This window comes from Sycon ciliatum, chromosome 6 (genome assembly GCF_964019385.1).
Source record: "Sycon ciliatum chromosome 6, ocSycCili1.1, whole genome shotgun sequence".
Lineage (NCBI taxonomy): Eukaryota > Metazoa > Porifera > Calcarea > Leucosolenida > Sycettidae > Sycon > Sycon ciliatum.
The window spans coordinates 35,552,782-35,567,889 of NC_088648.1; the positions used below are offsets into that span (position 1 = coordinate 35,552,782).

Consider the following 15,108-nt stretch of genomic DNA (forward strand, 5'->3'; position numbering starts at 1 on the left):
GTTTTTCAATGTGACTACAGGCTTGTATAATGCAATGAAGATCTGTACATGTACCGGTACGTGTAAAAGCCTTGCAGACAAGACGCGTCCGTTTCCCGACCCCGCAGAGCCCGGATCGGAGCGCGTCACTTCACGTGTGACCTTGCACTGCCCGCAATCTTGTTGCTCGAATCGGCGCAGCATTCGGCTTGCGCGAAGTCACTTCCAGTTCCATGAGTACGACGTACTGAAGTCCTGAGCGCTTTTCAGATGTTCGGAAAGGTCGTCGGGCGTGTGGCAGTTAGCAAGAATACAAACTGTGAAAAGGACGCATTTTGTGCGTGCGAAGCAGCAAGAAGAATTGCCACATGCCTGTGTAAGCTGCTGCATATCGTGTCTTGTTTTCTCTAGCGCATGTGCACGTGAAATTCTTTGCGGAGTTCAGTCACCCTGCGACGTGGGAAGCAAGAGGTGTGCAGAAAAAAGTGAATAGTCGGAGCAGCAATCTGTGTTCGGCATGGTAAACTGAGCTGCTCTACTTTTCCTGCCGAGTTCAATACACGTATCGTCATGTTGCGCGTGTGAGCGTGTCGCAGTATATCAGTGTGGATTGGGTCTGATCTCGTTGTACTATCACCGTTCAAGAAATACACCGTCGCAGAACTAAAAGCCACAAGCGACATAATTATGGCCATGACGGATGAAGCTGTGAAAACGAAAGTTACGAACGAGCAAGGTACGAATTGTAAGCAGCAGGGAAAGGGGGAGGGGTGTTGTTTATGACAAGCAATGTCTGTCTCATAGGGAAGCTTATCACAAGCTTGGCAGGTCATAATTCTGGTATTAGTGTTGATATTATGGACCTCGGTTTTTATACTGGTATGTAATTGCAATAAATCCTGAGGCTACTAAATATTATACATATACATATATGAGTTCAAAAAGAACGAAACAGCTTGCTGTCCGCAGATTGAGTATTTCGCTCCTGCTCTTGTAGCAGTTGAGCACTCTTGCGTGGGGTAGTGCCTTTGCTGTTTGCGTTATGCAGAGCTCACTGACTTGTCAGTTTGAGCACTCTGGCAAGGTACGTTCGGGCCTGATTGGAATTTTTTATTTCCATTGCTATCAGTTTCGGCCTCATTTCCTCTCTGCTGCGCTGATGAGTTCAAAAATAACGAAACAACTTGCTGTCCGCAGATTGAGTATTTCGCTCCTGCTCTTGTAGCAGTTGAGCACTCTTGCGTGGGGTAGTGCCTTTGCTGTTTGCGTTATGCAGAGCTCACTGACTTGTCAGTTTGAGCACTCTGGCAAGGTACGTTCGGGCCTGATTGGAAATTTTTATTTCCATTGCTATCAGGTTCGGCCTCATTTCCTCTGTGCTGCGCTGATGAGTTCAAAAAGAACGAAACAGCTTGCTGTCCGCAGATTGAGTATTATACATATTATGTTGACCTTCACTTTTCCTAAAAACTAGTAAAAAGGAGTATTTTATAAACAGTACTTATTGGCCCCAGTGGTATTTTATAAACAGTATTAATTGGGTCAAAAGCCAATAAAATTTAATACTGTTTATAAAATATATATACCACTAAGGCCAATAAATACTGTGTATAAAATACTCCTTTTAGGGAAAAGTGGAGTGCTACATGGAAAAGTGCAGTGGTATTTATTGAGTCAAAGCAAATTTATTTGAATTTGATACTGTTTATGGTGTGGGCACTAATGAGTGTGGGTATACTATTTATCAAAGGTCAATATATAGAGGTTTAGAATCAACTCGTAAAAACTCCAAGTCAATCTCCAATTGACACAAACCTCGTTTATTCAACATAATCCTATCCTATCCAATAAAAACAGTTTATAAAACTGTTTATAAAACAGCTTTTTAGGATCGGACCCAGTCCGCATAACCAAGAGTACATAACCCCCCAGAGTGTGCAACTCCTACATACCCTGCTGTCCCGACAGAATTTCAAGTTGTCGTCATTATTTATGACGCAATGCTCCTTGCACCAGTGATTTACAACATGTGTACGGGTGTCAACGCATCACACGCTTTTCTTTGCAATAATTTGTACAGGATCGATGGGCTTCGGTCAACCACAGGTTCCGGATTCGTCTGATAATCCGTCTACAGTAGTGCGCATTGCATCATCAAAATGACGTCAACTTGAAATTCTGTCGGGACAGCACCCATAGTGGAGTTGCACACTCTGGGGGGTTATGCACTCTTGGCATAACCAAGAGAGCTAGCTCCCTTGGCTGCTGTTGGAATATGCAAGAATGGGCCTTCCAGATAAGGTCTAACAAGGAGAAGTGGCTATAGTTATGAAAAGAACACCTTTAACCATGGAGACAGACCACACTCTCATATAGATATTGGTTATAAATAGACCAAATAAGGAAAATGATCTGATAGCCTATGAAGAGTAAAAGAAATTGAACCAATGACAACAAATACTCGTCCAGCACACGAGTTGTCATAGCAACACAAATAACAGCTGTCCACTAATTTTGTTGTTGGAGATTGAGTAGGAGTTTTTACTGGTTGATTCTAAATACAATAAATGCTCCGGCCTTGGGTTTATGACCAATAAAAACTAAAATTAAAAAAACCTCAGGGACCTCGGTTTTTATAATAGTTTTTATTGGTCATAAACCTTCGGCCTCCTCATTTATTGTATACATAATGATCCGGTTGGAATGCAATGTTCGAATGCGATGCACAAGCCTATATGTAGCATTAACATTGGCTTCAACAGTAAAAGGTCGGCCGGGGCTGCAAAAGGCCGGCCGGGGCTGCAAAAGGTCGGCCGGGGCTGCAAGTGGCTTACAATAATGTAATAATTACAGTGGGTTCTGAATGTTCCCCAGCTACCAAAAAAAGCACGAGGGCTGCAAAGGGTAGGGGTTTCATAGGGTTTGTTTGCTGTTTTTGTAAACTACTTTATTTACAGCGCATAGCAGTACAGGTCTTCCCTCATTATAACGAGTCCGGTTAGTACAGAAACCCCGTTATTATTATTATTATTATTATACGCACGTCCGCGTTTACGTCAACAGTAAGTCCACGTATTCGCATGTGCCAGAAGACAGGCAGAGTGGGCAGGGAGGAAAACAAAAATAAACAAGAGTAAAAAATAAATGTAAGACAGCAGGCGACAGGCACATAACTCATGTTCGATGATAGGTGCTCAATGCACGGGATCTATTCGAAAGATCAAAAAAATAAAACAAGAATAACAGACAACGACGATAGTAACCCCGTTAGTAAATAGAAATCTGAAATCACCTGGCGAAACGTGGTCTATACAACTGTTCGCAGGTCAGGTTACAGCATAAGTCGTTAGCATAAAAAACGAGAGAGCTTGGAAGCTCAGGGCCCTACGCTATGCTTTTTTTGCCTAGCTAGCTCATCATGCATGTTATTAGAACTGATGGAAATGTTTGTTTTTTCCATTGATTGGCTGGCTACATCAAACTTTCTCTTTGCAATCAAGGGTAATACGACACCGCCTACCACCTTGATGACCTAGGCAAAAAAGCATAGGGATGTTAGGGATGATAAAGAAAGGTAAAGGACAAAATGTTACGAGTTATGACAAACTTCAAGTTGGAAGGTTGTTGGTTTGCGCCTTGGAGAAGTGTTGGAGCTAGGTGTCAGGTCGCCGAATGTCTCAGTACTCCTTGTCAGTTTTGTGCCATTTTGTCGCACTTGCTGACTGTATAAGATCTGGTTACGTTGGTGGACAGTTTGTCATAACTCGTAACATTTTGTCCTTTACCTCTTTAGGCCATCGTAAAAAATAAAGTTGATTCTCAGGTCATGAGCCTGTGAAAATCGGTGCGAGCGAGCGATTTTTTATTTTATTTCCCACAATTTTTTTATTTCCAAAGATAGGGTCACACATATGTACGTCACAGGTTCTTATTTTTATTATTCAGGCCAGGGAGTAGAAAAATACCGGTATTTTACTGCTCCCTGATTCATGCCTTTTGCATTGACCGTTTTCATGTGCGCATATGCATGCATAGAAATAAAAAAAATTGTCCGTGCGCCGCCAAAAATCGGTGCGCGCGTACTTGAGAATCAAAGATATTTTTTTACCATGGCCTTATCATAACTATATTGGCTCACCATCCGAGTTCTGATGTTAGGGATGTTATAAATTTTTCATTTCTCCTATTTTTTTTTAAGACACAACCTGAGATTCGAACCCGCACTATCGCCCTGCATACATCACCCGGTACACTTCGCATAAATACTCAGTCTTCCAAGTTGCTTCACGTTATGATCTTGCATTTGAAAGCCCTATTTGAATTTTGTGGCCAGCTGTTTGTGGCCAGCTGTCTTTGATGGTACGGTACGGGACAGGTACGGGATAGCGCCAGGCGTGGCACAAACAAACACGAAACGAGAGAACTTGGAAGCTCAGGGCCCTACGCTATGTTTTTTTCGCCTAGCCCATCATGCATGTTATTAGAACTGATGGAAATGTTTTTTCCTTTGATTGGCTACATCATTGTATTGCAAAAACGTTTCAATCAGGCCAAAGTAAGTACAGAATTTATTGGATAATACTCGTAAAAAGGACACACTTCAGGCTCATTACAAACATCTTGAAAGTTTTTGTCTTCACAAGTATACTTTCAAGCCTTCTCGTCAGGTGAAATACAGGCAAGGGGAAAGGAACAGTGGATTAAATACAGCAAGGAGGTGGTAAAACAGCGCAAAGAAGAAGAGAGCTAAAGTAAACAACGAAAATTGCAATTATGACACAAAGGTGCAAGTGCGAGAACTCAATAAGCGTGACATGTAGTGCGACAACAAGAGACAACCACTGGACATACATGTAACTAACGAGGTTTTGACGACCTACCTAACAGCCTAAGTGTGAATTTAATTTGTTTCTGCTTGCAAAGATTGGGTTTCTTTGTGTGGATGTATACGGCTTCCAAAACATTCAGCAATCTAGCACTGCGTACACGTGACACAATCGAAAAACAATCATCTGAATACACAGCACGACAATCAGGATGCTCAAACAAATGACTAGCAATGGACGACTCGTACTTATCAGAACTAACATCAGAACAATCAGCATATGCGGTGGACACATCCGATATCACATGGCTAGTCGGGTGGACCCTAGCCGTTGCCTCTGTCTGTGCTTTAGTTGCTGCCATCGCCGTCATTGCCGATCTTGTCATTCTTCTAGTTGATGCGGTTCCTGTCACTGCCACGCCTGTAGGTGTCTTGTCCGGTTGTTTTTCTGGTGGTCTAGTTAATTGTGAGGTGACGTTGCTTGTTGTTGATGCCGCTGCGTTACACCATCTTGTACCAGGATGATTCTTTGCGGGACGTCCCCTCCGTGGTCGCGTGGATCGTGCGTGTTGTGGAATAAGGTGTAGCGGTGCGTGTTGTCGGATGCGTGCGTCCAGATGTTGAAGAGTCCTACCTACATATCGGCTCTCCCATTGCCGACACTGGAAGTGATAAATCAACTTATTTGGCACGTAGGTAGGACGTCCTTCCTCACCGTGAACGCACGCACCGTGGAGTAGATGAATCGAATATGAACATTATGGTAATTGGACTCCACGGCAGACTTAACCCGACGCTGAACCATACGTGGTACTGACTCGCCCTTCCACGGTAAACATAGGTATACTGGATTAGTGGAAACTTCAGCATTCTTCTTTGGACTGGTCTCAGTTACATACTTCACAATAACAGACTCGGGGTATCCATTGAGACGAAACAGCGCACGTAACTTCTCCAACTCCTGCTCCAACCTTGAGGACGGACAAAGGCGACGTGCACGATCCACCAAGTTACGCAACAAATTGATCTTATACAGTGTGTCGCACAAAACGAATCCCAAACAATGTACAAGCCAGTGAACGTAGGCTTGTGAGAGACCGACGTGACAACACCACCATCAATTGACTTCTCAACGAGCACATCAAGAAAAGGTAGACGATCTGACTCCTCAAATTCACACGTGAAATCCAACATACCATCAACAACCTTCCTCAGCAGATCACGAAATTGGAGGCACTGAGCCTCGGACTGAAAATACGAGAAAGAATCATCGACAAATCTCACATACAATGGGGGCATCAAACTAACCGGAATCTGACATTCGTAATAACCAACCAATATATTTGCCAAAACAGGACCAAGGGGCGATCCCATAGCAACACCATCAATCTGTCGATACATGACACCATCAAAGGAAAACTCCACACCTGACGGTACCAAGCGGATCATTTCGCGGAACGAATCTTCACGGAACTCGCCAGGCGGACATAGTGAGCGATGATATAGCGTTTCACAGCAAATATCAATGACTTTATCCAAAGGGACATTTGTGAACAGACTAACAACATCGTAAGAGCACATAACATAGGTATCGGGGAAGGAGTGGTCGCGCAGAATATCGACAAATCGAAAACTATCGCGAACTACATACCGACTCACTGTATAATTCTAAAACGGGTTGCAACATTCTACATAGCCAGCGAGAAATCTTATACTGGGGAGAACCTAACATAGAAAGGATGGGACGGACAGGACAATCCTTCTTAGGAATCTTCGGTAAACCATACATTCTAGGGCGAGCTGAACCCAAAGTCTTAAGCAGCTTAGCCTCATAGTAAAACAGTTCCTTCGACTCAACCAACCTATCAAGAAAGGCGCATAATTTATCTTATTGGGGATTGCTTTTTCCCTCACTTCATCTCGACCTGTTGAGCCAATGAGGTGAAATAGATTCCATACAATGCAATAGTACAATAATGTTCTTGCCTTGATAGTTTGCTTGTGCAAAACTGTTGCTGACGCCGCCGAATGCTTGGTCGCCTGTGGAGCACATTACATAACTTTACAGTCTCCTATAATACGCATCCTGTCCGACGGCAAAAGAGGCTGCAGATTTAGTTTTTCTGCGCGTTATCAGCAATCACTACTGGTCTTCAGCAACTTGGGTCTCCTATCATACGCATCCTGTCTATGCTTTCGTAATGCTAACATAATGCTCGGGATAGCACTCGCTACTGATCTTCAGAAAATGGGCCTGACTATCACTCACAATAAGACTGTTGTAATGTTCATCGTTCCCAAGTGGTCGCTGGTTTCTCCCACAATTTCATCGTACTGTTGTACGACATCCTATACGACATCCTTATACCGTACAACACCGTTTCGATGTCTGGCACTGTCGCCATCATCTCTGGTGCGGGTGTAATCTAGTGACTTTGTACATGTGTTATAATAGACCAATCCCTTTGTCTGGGTTCATGAAAAGGGCCACGGGTGCAAGTCAGCTCGTGTGAAGTGCATGGTTTTGTATTTACTTCGAAGTAGTTGGCACGTGGCAGCTTATGGGACAGAGAGACTTTTGCTTTATACATTTTTGCATCGAATAAATAAACTTCCTCTTTGGCCCCGACTTCGTTGCGGTCTTATAGTGTTTTATATGGACCATGATGGCCACAATGCCCGGCCATACCACAACGAACTGATCGGCTACATCAATGCATTGTAAAAAAAGTTTCCATCTGTTCGAATAACATGCATGATGAGCTAGGAAAAAAAGCATAGCGTAGGGTCTTGAGCAAAATAAATAAACTTTCTCTTTGCATTCGAGGGTAATGCGACAACGTATACCACCTTGATGACCTAGGTAAAAAGGCATAGGGATCTTGCATTTGAAAGCCGTATTTGAATATTGTGGCCAGCTGTCATTGATGGTACGGTACGGGATAGCGCCAGGCATGCCGGTGGCACAAACAAACAAACACGGAATTAAAGCTGTGTGGACCCTGGCTAGCGCCAGACGTTACTGGAGTAACGTCTTTTGCATAGCTACGGGAATAATAATATTTGGATATTGTGGCCAGCTGTCTTTACTGGTTCGGTACGGGACAGGTACGGGATAGAGCCAGGCAGGCAGGTGAGCTGTGTGGACCCTGGCTAGCGCCGGACGTTACTGAAGTAACGTCTTTTGCATAGCTACGGGAATTAAAGCTGTGTGGACCCTGGCTAGCGCCAGACACTATTGAGTAACGTGTTCTGCATAGCTGCGGGAATAAGAGTGCTCTATGCAGCAAATGCAGAGCACAGGAGACAAGAGGCTGTTTTGCCGTCAGTTCATTGCTTCAGGCAATTGTTAACAGACATCGTGATGAATAGGTCATAGCATGTATTTGTACCAGAGATGTGCATTACTGCATTGTTGGTTATGTCTGTTATTGGCGGCGTGGCACTGACATGCATTACTGCATTGTTGGTTATGTTTGTTATTGGCGGCGTGGCACTGACATGCATTACTGCATTGTTGGTTATGTTTGTTATTGGCGGCGTGGCACTGCAATGCATTACTGCATTGTTGGTTATGTCTGTTATTGGCGGCGTGGCACTGCCATGCATTACTGCATTGTTGGTTATGTTTGTTATTGGCGGCGTGGCACTGCCATGCATTCAGACCAGCTACTAAAGGATGACCTCGATGAAGAGATGGAATGCTTTGAAACAGTTCGCAGCAGCATCACCATTGGTGAGTGGGTAGCCGGCACAAGCCACTGTGAATACTGTCTGTATGCTGTACTAGTAGACCATCAGACTGATTGATCATGCAAACACCATCAGACTGATTGATCATGCAAACACCTTCAGACTGATTGATCATGCAAACACCATCAGACTGATTGATCATGCAAACATCATCAGACTGATTGATCATGCAAACACCATCAGACTGATTGATCATGCAAACACCATCAGACTGATTGATCATGCAAACACCATCAGACTGATTGATCATGCAAACACCATCAGACTGATTGATCATGCAAACACCATCAGACTGATTGATCATGCAAACACCATCAGACTGATTGATCATGCAAACACCATCAGACTGATTGATCATGCAAACATCATCAGACTGATTGATCATGCAAACACCATCAGACTGATTGATCATGCAAACACCATCAGACTGATTGATCATGCAAACACCATCAGACTGATTGATCATGCAAACACCATCAGACTGATTGATCATGCAAACACCATCAGACTGATTGATCATGCAAACACCATCAGACTGATTGATCATGCAAACACCATCAGACTGATTGATCATGCAAACACCATCAGAAACTCTCATCATATCCTGAGTCAGACCCACTTTTCTCCGTGTGAATACCATCCACAAAAATCAAGGCACAGATGTACTATTACTTACATATTTAAAAGGGTGTATTTCCATATTCACTTTTATGCTCTTGAGCCCAGCTCTCTTTTAATATGTTTTAAGGAAAGTGAACCAAAACAAACTAAAAATTCCTAAAGTGGTTGTAGCTTATAAAGTGACCAGAGAAGATAGGCACGGTGAGCACTTCTGACTTCTCTACATGGACTGGAGGTAGTTCTTGCCACAATACTGAATACAGCATGTCTATAATTGTGACCAGCCTGCATGGGCGCTGGGAGGGGCACGTGCAACCTCTCCACCCCCTACCCCCCCCCCCCCCCCCCCCGTAAAAACTTCAACCTAGGTTCAGTATGCACATAATGACCATGAATGACATGCACCAGCGCCCCCACCCTCCACCCTACCCTACCCTCAAAGGGGGACCAGCTACGCCCCTGCAGGCTTATATCACTAGCTAGGGTCCGGCGAATTCTGTCGGCAGAAAAATTGGCAGAATTCGGTACTTTTTCTGGTAAGTTTCATGCATGTTTGGTATGTGGATAAAGAAATGGAGCAGAATTCGAGGAATTGCCCGCCATGAGGTTTGTATGGTTCTGCCAATTTCACTGCTTTTCGTGCAGAATCTGCCACCTTTTTGAGCAGAATCCGCTGGTCCCTATCGCTAGCCACTTCTAAGCAAGCTGCCCTGTGTGATGCCATACACTATCATGTTGTCATAGCATTGTTCATGGCATACAGAACCTACGCATGTTCAGTTCCGTGTAACATGGGTGTTGGAGCCGGACCAATATTCTTCCAGTTTTGTTCCAGTGTATTTTTCTACGGCAAAGTCACAACCATTGGATTGTGTCATAAGGGTGTCGAATGCCCTCAAAAGGCATGGTTTGGGTTGACTTTTGAGAAATTCCCAGGGGACATCCCCTGACCCCCCCCCCCCCCCCCCCCACACACACACACTATTTTGTGTATATTGTGCTACACTGGGCAGATGCAGTGATGCACAGATGTACTGGGCTGCATCTGTCGCTAGGGGTTACCGGGTGTTAGTGGACGTCATGACTTTCCTTCGGGAACGGACACCATAATTTACTTCTATATCATTTTTACTCCGGGCCAAGTCGTGTCATGTTTTGCTGAACTGTGTCATGTTGCGTTCTGTTGACAGTGTTCTGTTGTGTTCTGTTGACAGTGTTCTGTTGTGTTCTGTTGACAGTATTCTGTTGTGTTCTGTTGACAGTGTTCTGTTGTGTTCTGTTGACAGTGTTCTATTCTGTTTTGTTATGACTGATTGTTGTTTAGGCAATCTTCTCTCCCTGACAATCTCTGCACTCTGGTTTGCTGCTATTATACTGGGTAAGAGACTGCACCACATTTACACGGTGCAGCACTGTACCATGGCATGCAGCACTGTACCATGGCATGCAGCACTGTACCATGGCATGCAGCACTGTACCATGGCATGCAGCACTGTACCATGGCATGCAGCACTGTACCATGGCATGCAGCACTGTACCATGGCATGCAGCACTGTACCATGGCATGCAGCACTGTACCATGGCATGCAGCACTGTACCACGGCATGCAGCACTGTACCACGGCATGCAGCACTGTACCATGGCATGCAGCACTGTACCATGGCATGCAGCACTGTACCATGGCATGCAGCACTGTACCATGGCATGCAGCACTGTACCATGGCATGCAGCACTGTACCATGGCATGCAGCACTGTACCATGGCATGCAGCACTGTACCATGGCATTCAGCACTGTACCATGGCATGCAGCACTGTACCATGGCATGCAGCACTGTGCCATGGCATGCAGCACTGTACCATGGCATGCAGCACTGTACCATGGCATGCAGCATGCAGTACTGTAATTCTACAAATATTCGGCGCATACGTAGTTTCAGGTCAACTACCCAATCTGGCTGGACCACCTGAAATCACAGTGCTGCGACTCTGCCTGCACTAGGGTCGTAGACGCTTTATCTGTCTGTCTGTCTGTCTGTCTGTCTGTCTTGCTATCTACAACGACATCAAGTAAGGTGGAACAGTAATTATGTTATTGCAACTCCGAGTTTCATGCTTGCGCGATCATAAGAATAATGATCCATGTCGATCGATGCCTGGTGATCGAGCAAGTGTGAAGCTTGGAGTTGCAGTACAGTCAGACCTCGCTTATCCGGATCCCTCGCCATATGGAAGATAATAGCTGGTTACATATTTGCAGCATAATGCATCACTATTATGTGATGCATCCAACATAAACTGTGCTCAGTTATCCGGTTCCCTCGCCTATCCGGATATTTTTGTGGAAAACGGATGTGTGCGGGCTGACTGTAATAGTGTTCTACTTAAGGAAGTTCTGCCAAGTTTCTGGTATCGAGCACTTTGTGTGCAGAGAAAACTTGACCTACTCTGCAACTAACTATCCATCCATGTACTCTGGCAAGGTACATTCGATCCTGGCTGAAATCTGGATTTGGAAAAGTTATTTTTCACTGCTATCAGGTTCGGACTCATTTTCTCTGTGCTGCGCTGATGAGTTCACAACGACTGAAACAGCATGCTGTCCGCAGATTGAGTATCTAATTTTCTATGACCATCGTGTAGTATATCTCTTGTTGCTATTGTTGTTGGTGTTGTTGTTGTTGTTGTTGTTGTTGTTGTTGTTGTTGTTGTTGTTGTTGTTGTTGTTGTTGTTGTTGTTGTTGTTGTTGTTGTTGTTGTTGTTTGCACATACAGGAGCACTACACATGCATCACTGCCCAGCACAGGACTGGTTACCCATATACAGCATTGTGCTGGGTAGTCTGTTCCTTATCAAGCATATCCAGCTTGCACTAATGGCAAACGGTCTGACGGAGAACCCCATCTCATGGGTGAGTTTCTTTCAACCCAAGTACCGCAAAGTACCGTTGATCCGCCCCCTCTCTAATTCCCGCCCTCTCTCTACTTCCTGCCCCCTCTCTAATTCCCACCCCCTCACTAATTCCCTCCCCCTGTCAATTTTCTACCTGTGAAGCGACTTCGGCGTATACAATGAAATTCGATGTTGAACCGACGCATGCACTGCTGTACACAATACGTGCCAATCCAGAATGAAAATGTGCACAATTTATTTATTTATTTATTCAACATCTTATGGCTTCCGATGGCAGCCAAAACGGGAAGATGTGGGTGACGGCCAACCATGGTAAAAGAAGGAGAAGATTATATACATGAAAAGGAAACGGCCGAAAAGCTATATTGATTAGTTTCTTATTATTAGTCGTATGGTGCACTCAGTCATCAGCAGGCCCTCAGATTCACTTTAAATTCTTTCAATGATGCAGAAGTCTTCACTGAGTCGGGAAGTTGTAGCCACGCACAGTAGCCCTAGAAGAATGGCGATCTTGTGAATTGCGTTGACTTGGCCTTGGGAAGAGACACTTTGTTTCTGGTTGAGCGGCCCAATTCAGCACATCGAGTCTGATTCTCCGCATTGCTGTACATCGTACTGCACTTGACAGCCTTGATCTAATTCCCGCCCCCTGCCGAAAACCTAGTTGGGAAGCAACATGGCATGGGGGGCGGATCAACGGTATTTTACAGTAATTTTTTTTTTAAACCCAAAAAGGTTATTGCGGTTTACACTGCGTTGGTCAAATTAACTGTGATAAACAGGGTATTTAAATAACCGCCGAGGAGACAACAGTCGTAAAATAGCAATGAAAAATATCAATTGTGCACTCATAACCATGTATAAACAATTAAAACTGGTTGTTTTAGCGATTCTTATTATGTGACGATGTTCCACTGATGATAGTCACACGAAAACGTTCTGGAATTGTTTCATTTTAATTGTTTATACATGGTTATGAGTGCACAATTGATATTTTTCATTGCTATAAACAGGGTAGTCGTTCGTTTTCCTAATGATCCTTGAATTTGTTGAAGATCTCCCAATCCGTTCAAAATAGACCGGGTAGATGTCCGTATTTTGTGCGAGTGTGTATGTGTGTGTGTGTGTGTGTGTGTGTGTGTGTGTGTGTGTGTGTGTGTGTGGTTGCACATTTGTGCATGCGTGTATGTGTGTCTTGCCTACAGACACCGTGCTCCGTTCCACGTGTCTTGGTGTCTGTGTTTCAACTGGCCGTACTCGTTCTGGGTCCGATACTCGTCTTCCCAAACTACGGCCGTATCACATTGCACCACACCGATAATGCAGCTGCTTACTGTCACGAAGGATTCTATAAGTTTATGTTTGCACTGGTGTGTTTATCAACGTTTCTCTTCTCTTGCTTCTCCGTCATCGTACTCGTCTATCTACTACTCGTTCTGTACAGAATGTGCGCGCGCCTCTGCTGCATCGCCTCCATGAGCTTTTTCGGCGTTGCAGAGGATGTTATGAATCTCGGGCTAATGCCCTTGGCTGCAACTTTCTTCATGTTCTAGACTGCCTCTCGCTCTGCATGCAGTGTGCTGAATGTGCAACACGGTTTTTTTAAAATTACACTTCACACTGCCGATTTGGCGCAGCATCATCGATACATATGATAATACAGAAGACGACTTACTGCAAATGTGTGCCGAAGAATTGAAAGCGAACAGAAGCGGAACACTTGGGTGCTGTATGTGCATACTATTGTACACCAAGTCAGTATGCCAAGCTGCAACATTAATAAATTCTTTTTATTGTTACCCAGGTGGCCTGCGCATATGACTAGTTATCCCTGTTCACTCAGCTGCTGGTCTAGTAGCTGCAATGCCTGCTCAAGATAGCAATTCACATGTCATTTTCTTCAAACAGACCTTTTTATCATCAGGAGACACATCTGTGCACAGCCCTGCGGAGATCATGGGAAACTTGAGCGCGTGGGGTTTGTGAGGTTCATTAGACCACCACTCTCTGATTCATAGCCGCTCAAAACCCATCGGCATGGGGATAAAAGACGGAAAAGGGGAGCAGGAAGGAGAGTGGGGGTAGGGTAGTCAACTGCACTGCGGGCTAGTGTTCTTAACGTTAAGCATGTGTTGCCTATTCTGCGGTGATGTAGGGAATATCAATAAAGAGGCTAAGATGCACGTTATTTCTGACGTGACGCTAAAGTTCAGCTCGCACGTCGAAAAACAACGCGAGTGCAGTGACCTGCAGCTCACGTCGAAATTTGGAGTTTTACGCCAAATTTGACGTAAAATTGCGCGTCACGTCGGAAATAACGTGCATCTTTAAAACCTCTGTACTGTCTCACCCATCACCGGCATTGAGGAACATGTTCCTATAACAGAAGCCATGCATGGCACGTTGCTCTGGCATTGCACCGTGACACAGCTTGCGAGGCTAGTCTCACGGCCAACAACAAACACACTGACAGGCATGCATTATCACACCTCACAAGGACTGGTTTTTCGGTGAAAGAGGGACAGCTGTCGCCTACAATAGTGGAGAGTACCGTAAAGTACCGTTGCTCCGCCCCCTGCCGATTTTCTCCTTGTGAAGCGACTGCGGCGTATACAACGAAATACGATGTTGAACCGACGCATGCACTGCTGTACACAATATTCGCCAATCCAGGATCAAAATGTGCACAATCCAGCACATTGAGTCTGATCCTCTACGTTGTTGTACATCGTACTGCACTTGACAGCCTTGATCTAATTCCCGCCCCCCCCCCCCCTGCCGAAAACCCAGCTGGGAAGCGACATGGCGTGGGGGCGGATCAACGGTACTTTACGGTACAGTCAGACCTCGCTTATCCGGTCCTCTTTTATCCGGATCCCTCACCATCCGGAAGAAAATCGTTGGTTACCGATTTACAGCATATGCCATGCATACATACAGTGTGTGTGTGTTCGATTATCCGGTTCCCTCGCCTATCCGGATATTTTTGTGGAAAACGGATGTGTACGGTTATGCGAG

At 44.8% G+C, this 15,108-nt stretch overlaps 1 protein-coding gene across 2 annotated transcripts; it reads left to right on the top strand.

The window, feature by feature from the left end:
• The first annotated feature begins 202 nt into the window (after positions 1-202).
• On the top strand, positions 203-14,013 carry LOC135818998 (uncharacterized). Of its 2 annotated transcripts, none has more exons than XM_065332150.1 (5): positions 203-724; positions 8,469-8,540; positions 10,503-10,556; positions 11,952-12,088; positions 13,296-14,013. In XM_065332150.1, the coding sequence occupies exons 1-5, from the start codon at positions 667-669 to the stop codon at positions 13,641-13,643; spliced, it is 669 nt and encodes a 222-aa protein (XP_065188222.1). In that variant the 5' UTR covers positions 203-666; the 3' UTR covers positions 13,644-14,013. The 2 variants fall into 2 exon arrangements, with proteins under 2 accessions (XP_065188222.1, XP_065188223.1); XM_065332151.1 differs by having other exon boundaries at positions 205-715.
• The last annotated feature ends 1,095 nt before the right edge of the window (positions 14,014-15,108 follow it).